Source organism: Kwoniella botswanensis, chromosome 3, assembly GCF_036426115.1.
Source record: "Kwoniella botswanensis chromosome 3, complete sequence".
NCBI lineage: Eukaryota > Fungi > Basidiomycota > Tremellomycetes > Tremellales > Cryptococcaceae > Kwoniella > Kwoniella botswanensis.
The window spans coordinates 834,844-853,471 of NC_088601.1; the positions used below are offsets into that span (position 1 = coordinate 834,844).

Consider the following 18,628-nt stretch of genomic DNA (forward strand, 5'->3'; position numbering starts at 1 on the left):
CCTTAAGCGCAGGATTGGATGAAATGTATTCAATATAGATATAATTCGAAAAGGGAGATTAAGGAAGGATGGAAAAGCTGTAAACGAAACCATTGAGTAGTAAAATAAAAGCCAGGAAACGACTTGTCTCGTTGTAAAAGAAAATTACAAACAAATGTCCATTAAAAGTATCCTCATCATCTTCCGCCTTTCCTCAAAGACCACAATCTAAATAGCCAAAAACCTAAGAGACGAACCTCCTTTCCAAGCGCTATCAATTCTCATACCGATTGCAAATAAGTATTCACAATCTACTTTGCCATTCTATCTTTCAATTTCTTCACCATCGATGTCTTCCTCTTCAATCCACCTTCATCAGGAACTTCGAGCGGTGAATTCTTCCTGGATGGCGGAGTCAAGATATCATTGAAATCAGGCATGACAGGTGCAACAGGTGGTGTAGGTAGATATTTAGCTCGGTTCGCTGGTACATTGGATACCCCTCCATTTCCAGTTCCGGCTGAAGCCGAACCAGACCTATGATGATGATGGTGATGTGATTGTTCTTTCTGTAAAGCTCTTAAAGCTCTAGCTTTTGAACTTGGCGATTCGACCAATACGAACCCACTCCCCGCTCCTGAAGGTACCATCTTTTCCATATCCAATTCATCATCACGTTCTCCCTCATCTAAAACATTCTCATCGATAGTTTCATTAGATGACGATTCGGGTACTACGTTTGAGTTGAACAAGTTCGTAGGGATAGGAGGTTGCACCGATCTCTTCGAAGGTGAATCCCTTCCACCTCCACTGGAAGTTCTTGAGAAAAATCCAGGTCGTTTAGTTTCTTGAACAGGAACCGATTCGTTCGATGAAGATGTATTGATGATACCTTCACTTGGAGAGTACGCTTTTGGCGATGCACTTCGGTTGGATAATCCTGGATTTTCGCGCTATTGACGGTTGACGGTACAATTGACAATGTCGCAAGAGAAACAAAGAAAGGGAAGATAACATGTCCGACGTCAGCGACGCCGTTCGTTCGGTATTGATTATAAACATTTTCATAAATCGTTCAGTTCGTCTCAATCTCTCATCTATAATATACACAGATATTACACCGAAACGTCATCCTTTCTCACTGTCTTCCTGCAGTCTTCCCATCCAATATCACCCTCCTTCTTCCTTGTGGGTCATGATCCGACCTCTTTCTATCTGTGAAAACGTCCATCTCATCCACATCATCAAACTGACCACCACCCGGAATAGGGATATCATCCTCTAATTCCTCTTCCTCAACCACAGCAGGTCTATCTTCCCATCCTGGACTGACGGGTTTACCTCTGGGTACAGGTATAGGTATTGAATCGGCCCCGGAAGCCGATTCGATAGATTCGGATCGATGACGCACCATGGTTTTAATCTTTTGCATCAAGCTCTTGGTTCGCTTGACTCCTCCTGGTCCTGGTCCTGCCACTCGTGTGTTAATTGGATATTCACCCGTCGGGGAAGTACCCTCTTCTCTGATTGGCGGTGACGTTGCTCCCATACCGAATCGCATACCAGGTGATCGTGCAGGTTTACCGGGGAGAGGTGCGCTGACGGATTCGGGAGAATAGTAATCGTTTGCCACTACGATGTGTGGGTTAGCGAGAGTATGACACAGTAATGTGAGCAACTTACATTCCACTGTACCATCGTTGGGTGAACCACCGAAATCTTCGAAAGGTTCAGCTAACAAGCAAAAGAAGTCAGCTTATCATCGCTGGCTGTCCAGGCATATTCTCGTACTCACGCGTATCGATACCCCAAGCCGCTTTGAGCGCTTGTCTCTTCGATTCTCTTTCCCTTTGTCTCTCAATTCTAGCAAGAGTAGCTTCATCTTGCGGCTCATCCATGATGTTAGGGAAATAACCTCCTCCAGCTGGCATACTAGTCGAGTACTGTCCAGTTAGACCACCTCCGCTTACACGCCGGGTATTGGAGGGTGCACCATATCGATTACCCGATTGACCTCTTCGGTGTCCCGGTCTGTCTGATGTCTCGCCAACCGTGTCTTTGGGTGGAACAGGAGGTTGTGAGAGTGAGATAGTCGTTGGACCTTTTGGTGGTGGCGATTGGACGGGAGGTGCTCGGAATGCCTGCATGGGTGCTTTGTTTCCTGGTAAGTTCTGGTTTCGTGATGGTGCAGCAGCATCGTAAGGTCCGGAACTGTCCAGGTGTCAGTAACGTTCTACACTTTACACGGATCCGCATAATATACTCACTGATGCCACACTGTAACGAGTTGATGATGACGGTCTACGATCAGCACCTAATTCCACGGTCATACAAATCAATTCGAGATTACTCACTCGCGCTTCCCAAACCAGTTGGATCCCACGTATCGATCACATCCGCATGTCTACTACCCTTTTTATCCTCGTACGCTTTCTTCTGACCGGCGGTGAGTTCTTTGATATGTGGCATATCCGCGTTGAACCCATACGAGTCTGATGACATGGACCTTCTGGTCCTCGTCTTGCCTGATCCACTCGTAGGTGATGACGGACCAAGTAAGTGGGCGGAAGAGGAAGTCGCAGCTGCAGAGCTGTTATGTCGTGTCAAAGGGTAGGGTCGTCGAGGTGGATATTGAGGTTGATATTGATATTGATAAGGATATTGAGGTTGAGTTTGGGATTTACGGGGTGGATGAGAAGGTAGCATTTTTATGCAAGGTAGATTACAGGTGATCATATGTCAGCTTTTGTGCTTATGTGATGTATCATGTATTTCGTAAGATAAAAATAATGGGATAGATGAAAGATGAAAGAAAAGAACAAGAAAAAGCAGATTGATGGCAATGGCAAATGTTTAAGAATGTTATGGAAGCAGGTGAAGGTGTGTCCGCTGTTTGCCTCGAGGTGATTGATGTGGTTGATCGCTGTTTCAATCATCCCACACTGCGTTGCGCACTATCTTGGCCCATTTCGTATATCTATTCCCTCCTTTCACATCATCCTAATCATCTTTTCTTTCTTTCGTCATCCCCACCTTTGATCACTCTCTGCTATTCCACCCCTCCCGCAGGTAGCAAAGAACCACGCGTCCATGTCGCCCATACAGCATAGCCATATCAAGTGATCATACACGTCCACTTTGTCACCAGCACCCACCAACCATACCGCTGATTACTCTTATCGCAAAACACATGCCATACACGATGATGCACGATGGAAGAAACAAAACTTACCCAGTTTGAGATCTATTAAATTTAGCTCTGTTAGGTTGAACCAATCCTTCACTTTCTAAATTCGAGTTATTTCCAAATGATCTATTTGATATATGTCCCGTTCCAGGGGGTTTGATCCTTCCCGTACCAGCAGGTTCGACTTCGTCATCTTCGAATGGGTTTTGAGGAGTTTGCGTCGTTAATTGTGTCATCCTTGTTGATGGTAATGAAGGTTGACCGATAATTGACATATCAGGAGAAGAATGTGAATAATTATGCGTAGGTTGATAGACACTCATATTGTTCGTATTGGTATTTGGTGAAGGGGTTCTTCTAGGTATCAATGGATTCAAAGAGGGTAAAGGTGGTTGTTTACTAATATGATTGTTACCAGTAGACGATAATAACAATGATTCCCGATAATGAGATTGTGGTTGAGGTGATTCAGATTTGATTTGTACTGAATCTCTAACAGCTTCAGCTAAATCTTGATCAACAAAGCTGTTGCTGTTACTACCCGTACTGTTCAGACTTGATCTGGAGTTTGATGATATACGGGAATTGAGATTGTTGGGTGAAAGAAATGTTTGATCCTTTGGTGGAAGTGTTGGTGGAGGAGCCATCTTTGTATGTATGTGCTTGTATAAATCTTGTATGTTATATGTTTTGAATATGTAGAAGATAAAAAGCCAAGCCAAAGGTACTAGGTACTGTTTTGATCAAGGGTAAACAAGTTTTGATGGGAAGAGTACTGATAGTATGACGAAAACGGGTTATCCCTCTTGAACCTTTGTCCTTTGTTCTTTCTTTTCCTTTACACTTGCTTTGGGATTGGTCGTTCGGAACGATCCGAATATAGATACAAGATAGTATGTGGGAACAGGAGATCTCCGTTGAAGAGGCGATGCAACAAACAATCAATCAATCCAGTAGGAGATGACCAGGTGGGTATGTATGTCAACTGACTTGACGCGTACAATGGTAGAGTACCATACACTCTACCTACCCCTCTGCTACTGTAATAGCCTTAATTACGCCGATTACCAAAGTGGCGGTATTGCAAGACACACACAATATCTATTGTTTACAGTCCTCGGGATATCTTTGAATCACAACACACCTCTTATGCATGAACACCCAGCGGACTATACCTCAAGGTGCTATCAATGAGAACAATGTTCGTAGGGAGTAGAGCAGTAGCCTCGATGTTTGACCAGCCAGACGGAGATAGCGTCCATACTGAGCGGGGGCACGGAGGGGCTATGCAATCTGACGGACAAGGCATACCGGAAGATTTGGATGAATGGGGAAGAGGGAGCCTGCATTCTTCGGTACGAGGGGCGTGCGCTACACTGCCTTACTTCACTCCGTCTCTCACCATCAGCGAGGACGAATGAAGGTACATGTACTGGGTCGTCCTTTTTCACGTATTTCGGTGGACTGACACTGACTCGCTTAGGAAGGTGCCCGATCGGTCCGAGGCTGGTTTTGCAATTCAAATATTCAACCATTCCATTATATTCCATTCCAAACAAACAATATAAATTTGACCTTGATCTAAAACAGCTCATTCAAAGATAGATTGGTCCATTTCATTAGCGTAACCTACCTACATCGTAGAATTGAAGATGAAACGAAATACTGTATATGCATGTTAGAAATAGAAACAATCCAACTCTCACTAATTGACCGAGAGTTGAGTTTTGCTTTCAAGCCTCTTCAACCTCATTACTGCCTGTGACTGTACTTCACTACGATGCAGGACTCGGCTCGCTGCCGCTATGAATCTAGTCGCAAGAGGAAGCTAAGAGCAAGGACAGAAGGGCCAGCGGGAGAAGAATGCTCGGATGCTAAGTGACGCGTTGGATGGAAAACCCTTCAGGGTTGAAGATAGATAGGTTTTATGGCTAATTTGATCCGCTGCGGATGGGAATACCAAACAAGAACAAACCGGAAAGCAAGCTTCGGAATTTGGGTTTAGTACGATTCTGGAGTCCAGTCTGCTGTGCAGTCGATCTGCATGATTGAACTTCCGTAGATCTGTACCAGATAAGCTGAAGTAAAGTAGAACGAAATAACATGAGATTGAAATACTTTACGCGATACAAACGATACAAAATCTCACCGATGTTAACTGATTTACCAAACATTCTACTCGTATATAAATGGTATGACTAACCGTATCATCTCATACTTCAGTTAACTTACTACTCACCATCGGATCCTTCACTCTCATAACGATCTAGGCAAATCTCTAGCTTCCAACAAACATCTTTGAACGTTTTTCCCCAAGATCCCCAAACAGCTCGCACAATTGGTTATTCCACAATTGGAAAGATCCAATTGAAGTAATTCATATAAATCCATAGAAGGTTTTAATTCCATCTTTAAACCAGTTGTAATTTCATTCCACAACTCTTCCAGATATTCCAATCCCCTACAATCAATTATATGTCGTTGTTGATGACATACATCATTTTGGTTGGTGTCTAGATATAGAGGTTTCGATAAGATACTGTTTAAACCTAATAATCTAATTTGTTGTAATTCTACCAATCTATTTATCGAACCCCTACCCATCAACAACTTTGCGTCCTCTGGCCAAGCATTATAAGGAACCTTCAAAGCATATTGCGAGGATAATTTGATCAAATCGTTAAACTTGAAAAAGCATGCCATCGAATAAGTCTCGATAGGTAGATCTTCGATCCAATGACCCAACCTATCTCTAGCTTTTGAGAGTGCTTTGGAAGATTGATAACCTAATGATGCTCTTACTACTCTTCCTGTCAATTCCAACGAATCCAAAAGACTTCCATTTCCGGAGGAAATGACTCCACGAGGGTAGATTAGGGAAAGGAAAGCGAGGAGGACAGTGGATGTTTCGGGGACTACCCATGTATATGGAGAGGAAGTTGGTGTAGGTGCTGTGATCACATCCTTTGGAGGTAATGGTGGAGGGATTTCCTCTGGCGTTGGTACTGATATGGGAATAGTAGTGGGTGGAAGTGATATTGAATTTCGAGTTAGGGTATTAGCAATGATTTTAGGTAAAGATCGAATATTACCAAAGCCATTCAGAGAGGTGGATATCCTATGTTGAGAATGCTGGGTTGATGTTTGGGACGATGCGGTACTGGTAGTGTTAGAGTTGGAAGACTGATGAATTGGTACGGTTATATCATGTGGTAAGGTAGCACCTGTTGCAGATGAAGAAGAGGAGGACGAAGTAGTTGCGTTCAGTCTCCATACAGGGACAAAACCGTAGCTGAACAGACAATCAATCAACCATATATCAGTCAGCGTTACTGCCCTTTCTTCCTTTATTCCAGATGGGTACATCCTTTCTTCTTGCATGCTCGTCTAACCGCTCAAACACCTAACTTAGATTTAAGAGTTCTACCGCACAGTCCACGGATAGATACTCGGAAAGACACTCACTAGATATGGAAAAAGACTGTCTCCTGCTCTAAAATCTTCTTATGAACCAAAAATCTCTTCCCATCCACCGTCTCCAATTCGACGTCACCAATCTTACCTTCTAATATCGGTGTAAAGTGGAAATCGACATCTCGATGGGGTAATGCCGTATATGCAGGCGCAGGAGAATTAGGAATGGTAGGTGATCTAACATTCATGTTTGGGTTTGTGGTTGAAGGTGAATAAGGTGGTCGAGGTACAGCAGATGAAGATGGTGGTGATGGTGTAGGTAAGTCGAATATTGATGAAAGTGATTTATCAGATGGGTATTGATTATTGTGCATTTTGATGATACTTCCAACTGAATAGGAGGAAGACTGATAATCTTATTCGTTAGATCTATGAATTGCCTTCTAGGTGACTTTATTTTATGAGTCTCGATACGACTTTTCGCTTTCGGTTGTCTACCGTTATTACGAAATTTCCAACCGATAACAAGGCTGAAAAAAAGAAAAGACGGGAATACACCCAAGTAAGCCAAGGCTTATAGAGTAACAACCAATCTTGACGACCTTTGACTGGGTTGAAAGCTTTTGCGCAGAGCAGACCTTTCACTTCAATCTCCTTACAGACTTTCCATTGATAGTCCTAAGACAAAAGATGTGGTTATGATGATGATTCACGATGACTCGATTTCGACCCGGCTCGGCCGGACTGGGTCGGTCGATCACTTCGTTCTTTTCAAGTCAACTTAGGGATTGAACATATATGGTGTAACTCAGTATTCCTAATCAAAAGACTATAAAGTTATAAAAGTTCTTTGTTTATCTCGTGTAGATCGCATGAAGGGGAACAAAGGAAGGATACCTCCTAATTCCATTGAGCTTTGGCCTTTCAGGCCTTCAGGAAGAAAGGATGGGAGTCGGTACAAGGGATGTGTTGTGTGATCGGTGAGATAGTCGAGATCATCGACTGAACCAAGGTAGATCACATTGACCCAAACCAAGATAGGGGAATCTGATCAAACTATTTATCGAGTCGGGATCTGGTGAGTAGGTCGATACGGATGAATCGATGTGGGGGACTATCAAACGAGGCTGAATCAGCATGAAAGGCAGGTACGTAAGCTCAGTATTCCCTTCGACGGCGACGAACATATCAAGTATCAGTAAGAACTCTAGGTAAGATGTCAGCATTACCGTGAATATGATTACACTACATCAATTGATTAAAATGATCATGTAAAAAAGTAAAACATCAAAAAACGAATAGTTATATATATATCGAAAAATGAATGTTGGTATATCGAAAAGCATGAATGTCCGATAATCCTCGATTAATCCACTTTCTTCGCATGACTCTCCGAAACGACATTGTGTTTGTCATGTTCGGCATATTCGTGACCTAATTTCTTCCATCTCGTCTTACTATCTGCTTCTTCCCTTGACATCTGAGTACCGAGTATCTTATCCCAGTTCGTGCTATAGCCGATAAAGCATCATCAGTAATCAGTCAACAATCATAAATCACCATCTTCAGAAGTGTGATCATTTTTGCGATGATTAGGGAAACTCTGTAACTCACAAATAAGGTTGGGAGAAATTCGATTTGATACCGTAAGCTTGATGGTGAATATCATGATAATCCGCGTTATTCGCAAATAACAATTGACAAGGATCCCACCAAAGTTTATATCCACAATGATCATCGGCAGTCTTGATACTTGAGATTGTGAATAGTAAAGTAGCTTGACGCATAGTCATAAATGCCATTTTCTCCGCTACGGCCGAACCTAAACTGTCCAAAATGAAGCCTTCAACTGGGTGGTTGTACAACGCACCGAAAGCGAAAGAGACATATAGACGATGATGATGAGAGTGGAAATGTCGATATAGGAATCGGTTGTTGTGCATAGCTCGATGCCAGAAATATTGCCATGTATCGGTAACCCAGCTAGATGGAAACACAAATCAGCTCTGACTTTCGAGATACTTGGACATTACAATCGTAGAAAGATACTCACAAAGCAAAATACATTTGAACAAGAGGAATACCCCACCAATATATCCAAGCTACCAACTTCTCTCCATATTTGTACAACACCTGTTCACCAGTTCGTTTACCGAGAACAAGTAACGTACCATCTGCTACCCATGGTGCCAAATCGGACATTTTGGTTATATGATCCGTATAAAACTGTGTCTTTAAGATCACATCGGTATCTTCGAACCATAACCACCCCAAAACGATTTGAATACAATGCTGGAAAAAGACAGCTTTGATGACTTCCGAGAAAGATACTTTATTTCGAGCGATGATTTCGGGTGATTCATGTATACGTCTTTTTTCGAAATATGGATATTTCGCTGTATCCAGATGATGCCATAGTGTACATATCAGCCAGTATACCACTATCGGACAAAGTAGGTTGAATGTCTTTGAGGAGGCTATGGCGATATGCTGAGGATCGGTGAGATGGTAGAAAGGTGCGTGAAGTGATTTAGGGGTTATGGTATTTATCAAAGTGGAGTTGTATCCGTATTGATGTTGGAACAGGTTGGATGATGATACCATCTTGTTGAGGGCTTCGAAAGCCATGGTGGCGAGGGTGTCTGCAGGATGAGCGATGGGATGGGGATTCTCGACTGAGTTGAAGAAGGATTTTAAATGTAAAATGGGTCAATTAGGTGTAGTGGCGAGAAATTCCGAAAGAAACGGGGTTTGAGCTTGGATTGCTTGTGGGAGTGCCAATGGCTAAAAATGAGTGTTTGATAAAGTTGGAGATAGGATCGATGAGGACGAGTACTATGGGCGATATGTCTCTGAATAAAGCGGCAAGAAGAGAAGGTAAAGTGGATGAGGATACGCAAGCTGAAGAGTGGAAAGTCGAGCAAGAAGAAAAACAACAAAGCTCAGATTTGAGAATGTCCTAATCTCGGCGCAAACACCCACTCATCCAGGAACGAACAGACACGCGATATCCATCACCATCATACCATCCCATCACCGATGATCGATCGATTCGGGATAAAATACAATCAATTCACTCACATGGAGAGCGAAACACATGGTGGACACATGGCCGTTGTCAACATCACTCAAGCTTGCTTCGCGTAGTGGGATTCATCGATTCATCTCTGGTGAAATAAGTAATGTTCAAAATGCAAATGCAGGTCGATACAACGTCCTATCATCAAATTGCGATAGTGTCCACGATAGGTAAGATCAACATGTCCATCAATACTGTCAACCCATAGTAAGTAAAAGGACTGCTTTCCCAAATCATCTGACTGTACTGATTGATTCCAATAGTGCGAACAACAATCACCTCTCAACGCTAGAGCAAGATGTATTATGGGAGTTTGCAAAGCTGAATGATAAAGTGAAGCGGGTACGCCGCCAACTTTCACCGTGATACCAATCTATACGCGATAGAAACTCAATCAAATGTATATATATATATATAGGCTTCCAACCTTGCCAAGCTCACAGCTGAATCTCCGAACGAAGCTCTGTTGGCTGAGTTGAGGACATTGGAGAAGAGGATGGGAATGGTATTAACCTTGGTGAGTACCTTATATACCTATGTGCCTAAAACCACTATCTTTCTCATGTACATACCATTGCTAACAATAATACACGTTCGCGATGCACAGTTCCAAGCGTCTGTCTGGGGAGTTCTACAGGAATCGCAAGCTGCTGAAGAAGCGCGAATGCAACAGGAAGAGCAGGAAGCGTATCACCGTCAACAATTGCAGCAGCGACAGCAGCGAATCATGTCGAATGAAGGATATCAATATGGTTATGGTGGTCAAGGTCAAGAAAGAAGCTATGACGATTCCAGAGGATGGGGTGAAGATAGTACGATACCGTGATCAATATAAAGAACACCTTGTTTCCTCTAGATGTGAGTTGTTTTATACTTTTCATTCAACTCCTCCTGTACTCCACTTCACCGCGATGATGGTTATCTAGTAAAAGGTGTGATTCTCCAACGGTTCATCCCCTCTTTTCCAAAATATCCTTTCCCGCTTCCCGCAATTTGGCCATCAGCAATGATGGAAAGGTTGATTGTATATTCCGAATCCGAGGCGTTATTTTACTCTCCCTTATTATCGAAGATGAAGATATGAGGGCGTAAAGGCGGGACGTATATCATCTTTACAGCTCCTTTCCTTCCTCCTCGGAGGAAGGGGGCATTGCTCGGTTATGATTCGTTTTTTATCATTCCAAAGTTTCATTGGGAAAACGATTAAAGGCCCGGGCGGACACCTATTCAACTGTTTTGTCCTTCCTTTTCTTTCTCACGAGAGAAGGGGGTTCAAGACAGCATCATAAGTTCCGAGGCCTATCTATCCTTTTTGGAAGATTAGAGGAAATCGGATGGGGAACTTGAGATGTACATCAAAGCACAACTAGAAATCAGTTTATCCTTCGAAAGTCAGACGAAGTATAAATGAGGATATGTGCAAACATTCTGCCTTCTCCTGTCAATCTTTCTCGTTCGGTTGAGAAGATGATAGTTGAATGGCTAACTCTGGGTTCGGAATGGGGAATTTAATGGATATCTGGATTGGAAAGGGATGAATCCAAATTAGGGGAAATAGGAGCCCGATTTTTTAAGAGGCTATACGCCCACTGAGCGGTTCTCATCACATTTATTCGTAGTTAGAAAATTCTTAGTGGAAGGGTAATTTGCTGATATTATGTCTGATCTATCACAGGATGGCCCAAGTCGTTGGAGCCTAAGATGGTCGAACTATTTGATCGTCGCTGTGATCGTTTCATTGCTTTTAGATTTGAACGAATGATAGAGATAATGAAAAACGTTGTATACTCATACCCTTACCCCATATGTATCTATGTACAGTACTCTGTATCATGGTCTTGGTTTTGCTGATCTATCTTGTCGGAAACGCTGGAAACGCTCAATCGCACGCGGTTCCCGTTCGGCCGTACCGGATGATAAACACCAACAGCCGCATATTCTCGGTAAATGATCTGTTGATGTTTTCCAATTTACGGCGGTACTCCATCCTTCGTATCTGCATTACAATGAACGGTAGGCTGTTGGAATACTCGGTACTACTTGGGAGATAACATGCTTAATTCCAATGATGGGATAGCCGAAGTTTGAATTTGTCTACTCGATAGGATGTGGATGTATATTTTCCAATTTCATTTGGATTCAGGTGTGGGGGAGAAAGATAAGTCGAGATATCGATTCATTCTCCTTTCTGACCTATAGAATATAAAATCATAGAATCATACATTGTATCTTGTTAGAATAATATTACAGGTGTGGATCCTGATAACCAGTCAAGAGTCAACATCGATCCGACTTCACAAAGAAGAGCAACGAAATCATATATCATTATTCATCAATCATCAATCATAAATCATCAATCGTAATTCAGCCAAAATGTCCACTGGAGATACTTCTCTAGATGAGAAGATCGATCCCACCACATCAATCACAACGACTATTCAACCCCAGCCCGAACCCCATACTCAGCATTCGAAGGGCAAACAACGATCTCAGTCTCATTCTCGTCCTCGTCAAGAAGTAGATCCTTTCCCTATACATCTTCACCTATCTCGTTCTCATTCTCACTACAACCATCACCATCAGCACCACGGTGGTGGTGAACATTTACATAGACCACCAACGAGGAACGATGGGTTAGACAACTTCCCACCTCCTTTGCCAGGTTTTGGACACTCGGAAGAGTTGGAAAGGCGTTTAACCCGAGATCCAGATTTGGAGAGGCAGATGGGTGTGAATGATGATGAGATTGGACCTCCTCCAGAAGGTGGAAGGGAAGCTTGGTTATGCGTTGCAAGTGCTTTTTTCGTACTATTCTGTGTATTCGGATTTGGTAAGTGAACAATCTAACAATCTCCCTCATCATGCGGTTGTGGTCGTGGATGTGGTTCTGCTACAGAGAATACTTCGGTGAAGTCACAAGCTGACTGTAGCTGACTGTAAATGGCAATTATGTATAGTCACCGTATTTGGTCAACTCAAAGTTTATTACCTTGCGAACCAACTGAAAGAATACTCTCAATCTGACGTAGCGTGAGTGCCATGAACCATCATGCATATGAGCATGACACACAAGCTGATCATGTTGTCCCACAGCTGGATAGCAAGTCTTCAGACATTCATCACTTTTGGCGGATCCATCGTCGCAGGGAGATTTTTCGATTCTCACGGAGCTAGGTCATTGATAATGGTTGGAACGAGTTTAAGTGTAGCTGCTATAATTGCCATGGCATGTGAGTTCCAGTTCCAGATTCAGTTTCTCCTATCTGTCCACCGACATCTTAGCACAGTCAATCGTCAAACACCCCAAATGTGGGTGATTCGTTGAGAGAATGGAAGCTGATAATGTATTGTTTGTTATCCAATTGGAATCCGAACTTCAGTCTGCAAAGAATATTACCAATTCCTCCTCGCTCATACTCTATTCGGTATATCGGCATCCATGTTATATTCACCTTCTACGGCTGTAGTGGGTCATTGGTTCATGAGGAAACGATCGACTGCAGTCGGAATTGTGGTTTGTGGAAGCGGTCTGTCAGGTGTGATTTACCCAATTGCTCTAAAAAGATTATTCGATGAACTAAGTGAGTAAGCTTTCTTGTGATGAGATGATAAAGTTCCCGTTTGATATCTATTTAACCAAGTGAGATCAGTGGACGATCATGCTGATAATGACATGTCTTGACAACGCAGATTTCAGAGATGCAATGTTGATCATAGCAGGGATGAATGCCATCCTGATGTTTCCAGCGTGGTTCTTCCTTAAAGCTAGATTACCACCTAGATCACCACCTCCTTTGAAGAGTCTTAAGGGACCATGGTTGGAATCTAAATATACATGTTTGGTCTTGGGTTCATGCTTGGTGATGATGAAGTGAGTTCAGAATCTGCTTAATGCTCATTGTTTTCCCCTCATTGACTTTTACTGAATTATGAATGGCTTTAGCTGGCTATCACCCTACTTCGATGCACCTACTTTAATATCATCCAACAACATCACCGGCCCCATCGCCGACTATTCCATCGCGATCCTCCAAGTGGGATCATTCTTCGGACGAGCCACATCAGGTATACTTGCGGACACATTCGGTATATGGACAGTATTCGTCTCTTCCATCTTGGGAAGTTCCATCTTTATCTTGGCATTGTGGGTCGCATCGCCCATCCCGGCCGGAGCAGTTGTAGTGGGTCTGGTAGGATATGGTTTCGCAAGTGGTGCGTGGGTCACGCTGGTGGCTGCTTCGACCGGAGCGATCTCACCAACAAGGGAATTCGGAATGAGGTTGGGAATGCTTTGGACAGTCACTTCTATACCTAGTTTGATAGGTCCTGTTATTTGTGGTGGTAAGTTGTCCCCTCTCGCACTATAACTCCCAGATTGTTTTGTATGTCGTACGCATAACAAGAGGAAAAGCTGATATGTTGTCTGGTATACCACGGGAATAGTTCTGATTTCGTCCAGTGGAGGTACCTTCAAATCTGCAGGTTTGTTCGTAGGGTTCACTCAGTTCGCAGGAGCGTTCATCACCATCGCACCTAGGTTATTGGAGATTATCAGGGATTTCAAGCAGAAAAGGAAAGGTGTGAAGGGGAAAGATAACGAGAAGAACGGACAACCAGGATTATAAAGTGCTTCTGCGTGTCAACAGATGATCAGCTTGATCAGCTCTAAATACGATAAGTTTCTGTATCGATGGGATAGACGATATTTGTAAAATACACCTTGTAAATCAGATTGTTGTTACAATGATCTGAGGGTATGCAATTGAACATTTTCAAATAGCAATTCATCTACTACGACATAGCCGGAGTAAATGATATTCCTAGAAAATAGTATTTGAAAATTAAAGGAGGCATGATCAAGACATTTGTATACCTTTGCATAGGTGCTTCTTGAAAATACTTCTTCGTGCATCACACATACCCCAATTACAAGAAGGTCAAATCCGTAATATTATCCACTCCATCTTCGATTTTTCCAGCCAACTTCAATCCCCTACCTTCATCTACAACCTTATACACCTCCAATCCACCCTTCTTCCTTCCAGCAGTAACCAAATACTTTCCATCCGGACTAATCGTCATTCCTCTCAGATTATCTAAATCAGTTTGGAAAGTCTTCAAGCTCTTCAGTTCATCTCCACTTTCGTTCAACTCAATGATCGCGATAGAATCTCCCTTTGAATTTACGTTGGTCGAAAATTTGCCTTTCGATTTTTCTTCCAGGGACATCTCTAACCTGTTGGACGCATAAAGGATATTGGGGTATGCAGGGTTTAGAACTAGTTCCGCCGCGTTCATATACTGTTGTGCATCCTTGGGGACGGAGGGAGGAATGATATTAACTTTGAAATCGGGTTTAGGAATTATAGGGTAAGTGGGACTTTCGAGAGAGAATACCAATACGTCGGATGTAAGTTCAGTTAAGACGTATAGGTGTTTTCCTAAATCCAAGAACAGTCAGTTCATGTACTATCTATCTCTTATAACATACAAAACCATGTGATGAAATGTTCGGAGTTGTTTCGACGAAACGATGACTCACCATCTTTACTAAATGTAGCATGTCTAGGTCCAGTTCCCGGAGGAGCTTGCAACCATCCTTTGATTTCTAGAGTGTTCAATCCCTTTTTCTCTATCACCCAGATCCTATCGTTACCCAGATCGCAAACGTACAAATGACCTTGATCATCTTCAATGACCTGATGGGCATGCGGAGTATCTTGTCTCTCTGGATCCGGGGCATTTCCGTCTTTGTATAGGTATTCAAATTGGAGTAATTCCGATGGGTTGTCGGAGAGTGTCCCGTCGGAATTGAAAGGGAAGTATATCATCGATCCGCCCATATACTACAACGTAATCGAAAATACAATTAGTCAATGAAATCTCTCTTAGGACTTGACGAGAGACGAAGTGAGACATACATTGACGACAGCCAGACCAGAACCATCCTTCAGAACATGAACTACCCACCAACAAACCCATCGATGTTTATCAGTGCCCTCTTACCCTCCTACTATGTGTTATAAACGTTGGACTCACCATGAGCAGGACCACCGTGCGTTTCCTTCTGACTAGTAATCTCAATCTTGTCACCTTTCAGATTCAAACTGACTGCCAGACCCTTCTCCGTTTCTGAGATGGAGTACAAAGTCCTATTGGCCTTTAAAGGGTTGTGTTGTTGAGAAGCAGGTTCGATCCATGATGCCTTTTCCGGCGCAGGTGAATCAGAGATGATTTTGATCTTTGCTGTGGAAGGGTCGAATGATAGGATAGTGTAGGTTGGTCGATAGCCGCTTACTAGAATTGTGTACGATGACATTGTGAGTTTGGCTTCGATCTCTTGCGATCTGATGTTCTGTAGAACCAAAGTTGAGATGATGAGAGCGTTAGAAGGATATCAAGATGAAAGCGGACTGACGTCGAAGAGTGAGCTAGCCCGATAAACCGGATGAGTGAATGGCAGTGACATCACATCACTCAGATGCCACTTGAGGCGGCGAAAGAATGCCACGTCAAGCTGATAAACCTAATTCATCAATTTAGCATGTACCTCTCATCCAGGCGTCTTGAAGTGCAGTATGCAATGAGTGAGAACTGCAGTGCCAATTGAGAGATGTCGTATCAGAATATGGAATCAAGGTGTAACATCGTGCTGTCCAAGGACTGGGACTGAGAGATTCCATTTTCCAGTCCATCTATATGACTCACCCGTTTCTTTGTAGGGCTACTGTACTATCCTCAATACCAACCAGCGACTCACAAATGTGCATTTCATCGTAAAAAGGCGATCGATCGATTACCGGATCCAGATGTGAGCAGATCCAATCGATCCCCGAGCATTTCATTCCACACCGATGGTAGACCCAAATCCGACTTGCGGGTATTTGTTGCCGTTGATACATTCACCGCTCACAACCGCAACTATCTTCCAAGCCACTCAAGAGATACGGGTAGAGTCACAATACAGTATGAGCAAGAAGAATAGATCACACACCGCATTGTTGATCTCTTATCCGCGTTGATGTTCATGTCTATAGTACAAATGTTTTGAGTTGCGGAAAAACTTGATTGTCGGGAAAAGACTGTAGTGCCTTTTTGCCATGTCGAACGTATGTCACCGTTATCGATCATCCCCTTATGCCCTGTCCCACATGGTGCAGCTGTCTTCTCAAGGTTCAGTCTACCTTTCGTGAATTGTAAGCGAGCTGAACGAAAGAAACGATCCCATCTGACATTTTCCGATTTGTTGAAGTTGGACGTTGGACATTGGGAGAATGGATCCGGTGCCTGATCTGCGGTTTTTTTTCCAACGTCCCCCGTCAGTCATTCTATGTGAAGCGGAAGCGGAATCAAGAAGGTTTAACGTTTCTCGATAACGCCTTGACTTATACTTTGTTTGTCGTGAACGAGCGGCTGGACATCAGCTGCAGTCGCGGTATGGGTGCAATAGGTACGAGTGATGTCAGATGTTTCACTTTTAAAGGTAACTTAACTTAAAGGATTTGATCCTATCAGAGCTGGTTTTTATGTACACCACCATTCATGACTCTATGATGGCTGCTCACACCCGCGTTGTCGTGCTGCTATGTATATCATACAGACGTGTACTTGGAGATCGCGTAAAGGGAATCATGTCATGGATGCAGATATCGATCTATGGGAATCTCGATTTCATTGTCTACTTCGAGTCAAAATGTATGGTAAGCGGTGACAAACACATCCTTTCTTGTGTTGTACACCGTCAGGTCTCATCAGGTCTGTCTGTGCGCGTGCATGTGAAAATGCAGTAATTGCCCTATTCCGGTTAGACCCCTTATTTGATAATTTTAGCTCCGTTCGATTTCCCCAGAATGGTAAGAAATCATGCAAATCATCTAAACTTTATTTTTTCAATCACTGGCAGATCTTGACCTACAAACGCCTTTGGGTTCACCACACCACCACAGCACCAAAGAAAAGGTGTATGTACATGGATAACAACAAGTCATCAACAGCACGAGCAACAGCAGCAGTAGCGACAAAGACCGGTTGTTATGTTATTTACTTCCCATTTGCCGGTTGTACAGTACTGACTTGCCAACAGGCGGATCGAAGCAGATTTTTCATTCCGGTCAAAAATAAACACGTTGACCGATTGAGTAAACTTTATTCTCCTTGGTCTCCTCGCTTGTTGGGCGAGATTTGCCGTACCCTCACCACATACATTTCATGAATGAATTTATGTGAATGTAGAGGATTGCCTGCACCCTTTTGGCGACAAGAAATTGTATGTATACCATTCACATGTAGGTGGATAGTTAGTTGGGTGAGGGTATGCAGGACTGTGTTGTATAAATTGGTAAGAAAGCCGATCTCAGATCTCAGGGTTTTGATGTTACTTGTTTTGTATGGTTAGCTACAGCTTGAACGGTGCTAGTTGCGCACTAGTGAGGTACTGCCACTTGCACTTGTCCACTCGTTTTCCACCACTTGGGAAAAACTGCCTCTGCTCTTCCGCCTTGGAATAAGACAATTACCCTGAATGACCCAATCACCAACGCACTAAACCCACTAGCGTACTTTATACGTCCACTCATCCACCTCACTCACTCACTCACTCTGCATACATACACCGATTCACCACCACCTGTAATCATCCATCCACATCCTTCATCGTGATAACACTACACTACGTTCATCCTATATTATCAACATCAGTATCATCTTGTACGCATCATCATACAGTGAGAACACCACAAACCAACGGCAAAGGGCAATAAGCTAGAACAAGAGAAGGGAAACCCAACAGAGTGGATTCAACCTTGTGATCAATCGTATAATCAGTACAAACCTGCAAAATATAGTCGAAAGATCAGTCTGATAAAATCCGTACAACATCACCATCATAGCATTGGACCATCACCATCTCGGTCTTGGTGTTTGATTTGAAACGATAACTCAAACGAGATCCTCTACTTCACTGCGCATTT

At 43.0% G+C, this 18,628-nt stretch overlaps 6 protein-coding genes across 6 annotated transcripts; 2 read left to right on the plus strand and 4 right to left on the minus strand.

Moving 5' to 3' along the window:
* Positions 1-290: 290 nt before the first annotated feature.
* L199_008200 (uncharacterized protein) lies at positions 291-3,813 on the minus strand (the record flags this gene model as incomplete). The annotated part of the gene is made up of 7 exons (XM_064893882.1): positions 291-932; positions 1,391-1,611; positions 1,663-1,713; positions 1,775-2,190; positions 2,247-2,256; positions 2,334-2,569; positions 3,212-3,813. 7 exons carry the CDS (start codon positions 3,811-3,813, stop codon positions 291-293), a joined length of 2,178 nt encoding a protein of 725 aa, XP_064749954.1.
* A 1,609-nt stretch (positions 3,814-5,422) lies between these two features.
* On the minus strand, positions 5,423-6,954 carry L199_008201 (uncharacterized protein; the record flags this gene model as incomplete). The annotated part of the gene is made up of 2 exons (XM_064893883.1): positions 5,423-6,458; positions 6,632-6,954. The coding sequence occupies 2 exons, from the start codon at positions 6,952-6,954 to the stop codon at positions 5,423-5,425; spliced, it is 1,359 nt and encodes a 452-aa protein (XP_064749955.1).
* A 992-nt stretch (positions 6,955-7,946) lies between these two features.
* Positions 7,947-9,208, minus strand: L199_008202 (uncharacterized protein; the record flags this gene model as incomplete). Its single annotated transcript, XM_064893884.1, has 3 exons — positions 7,947-8,091; positions 8,195-8,563; positions 8,634-9,208. The coding sequence occupies 3 exons, from the start codon at positions 9,206-9,208 to the stop codon at positions 7,947-7,949; spliced, it is 1,089 nt and encodes a 362-aa protein (XP_064749956.1).
* A 632-nt stretch (positions 9,209-9,840) lies between these two features.
* L199_008203 (uncharacterized protein) lies at positions 9,841-10,485 on the plus strand (the record flags this gene model as incomplete). The annotated part of the gene is made up of 4 exons (XM_064893885.1): positions 9,841-9,866; positions 9,923-10,001; positions 10,078-10,176; positions 10,267-10,485. The coding sequence occupies 4 exons, from the start codon at positions 9,841-9,843 to the stop codon at positions 10,483-10,485; spliced, it is 423 nt and encodes a 140-aa protein (XP_064749957.1).
* A 1,547-nt stretch (positions 10,486-12,032) lies between these two features.
* On the plus strand, positions 12,033-14,284 carry L199_008204 (uncharacterized protein; the record flags this gene model as incomplete). Its single annotated transcript, XM_064893886.1, has 7 exons — positions 12,033-12,489; positions 12,617-12,689; positions 12,753-12,889; positions 13,040-13,240; positions 13,350-13,530; positions 13,603-14,000; positions 14,103-14,284. 7 exons carry the CDS (start codon positions 12,033-12,035, stop codon positions 14,282-14,284), a joined length of 1,629 nt encoding a protein of 542 aa, XP_064749958.1.
* Positions 14,285-14,585: 301 nt separating this feature from the next.
* L199_008205 (uncharacterized protein) lies at positions 14,586-15,978 on the minus strand (the record flags this gene model as incomplete). Its single annotated transcript, XM_064893887.1, has 4 exons — positions 14,586-15,100; positions 15,202-15,505; positions 15,581-15,621; positions 15,699-15,978. 4 exons carry the CDS (start codon positions 15,976-15,978, stop codon positions 14,586-14,588), a joined length of 1,140 nt encoding a protein of 379 aa, XP_064749959.1.
* Between the last annotated feature and the right edge of the window lie 2,650 nt (positions 15,979-18,628).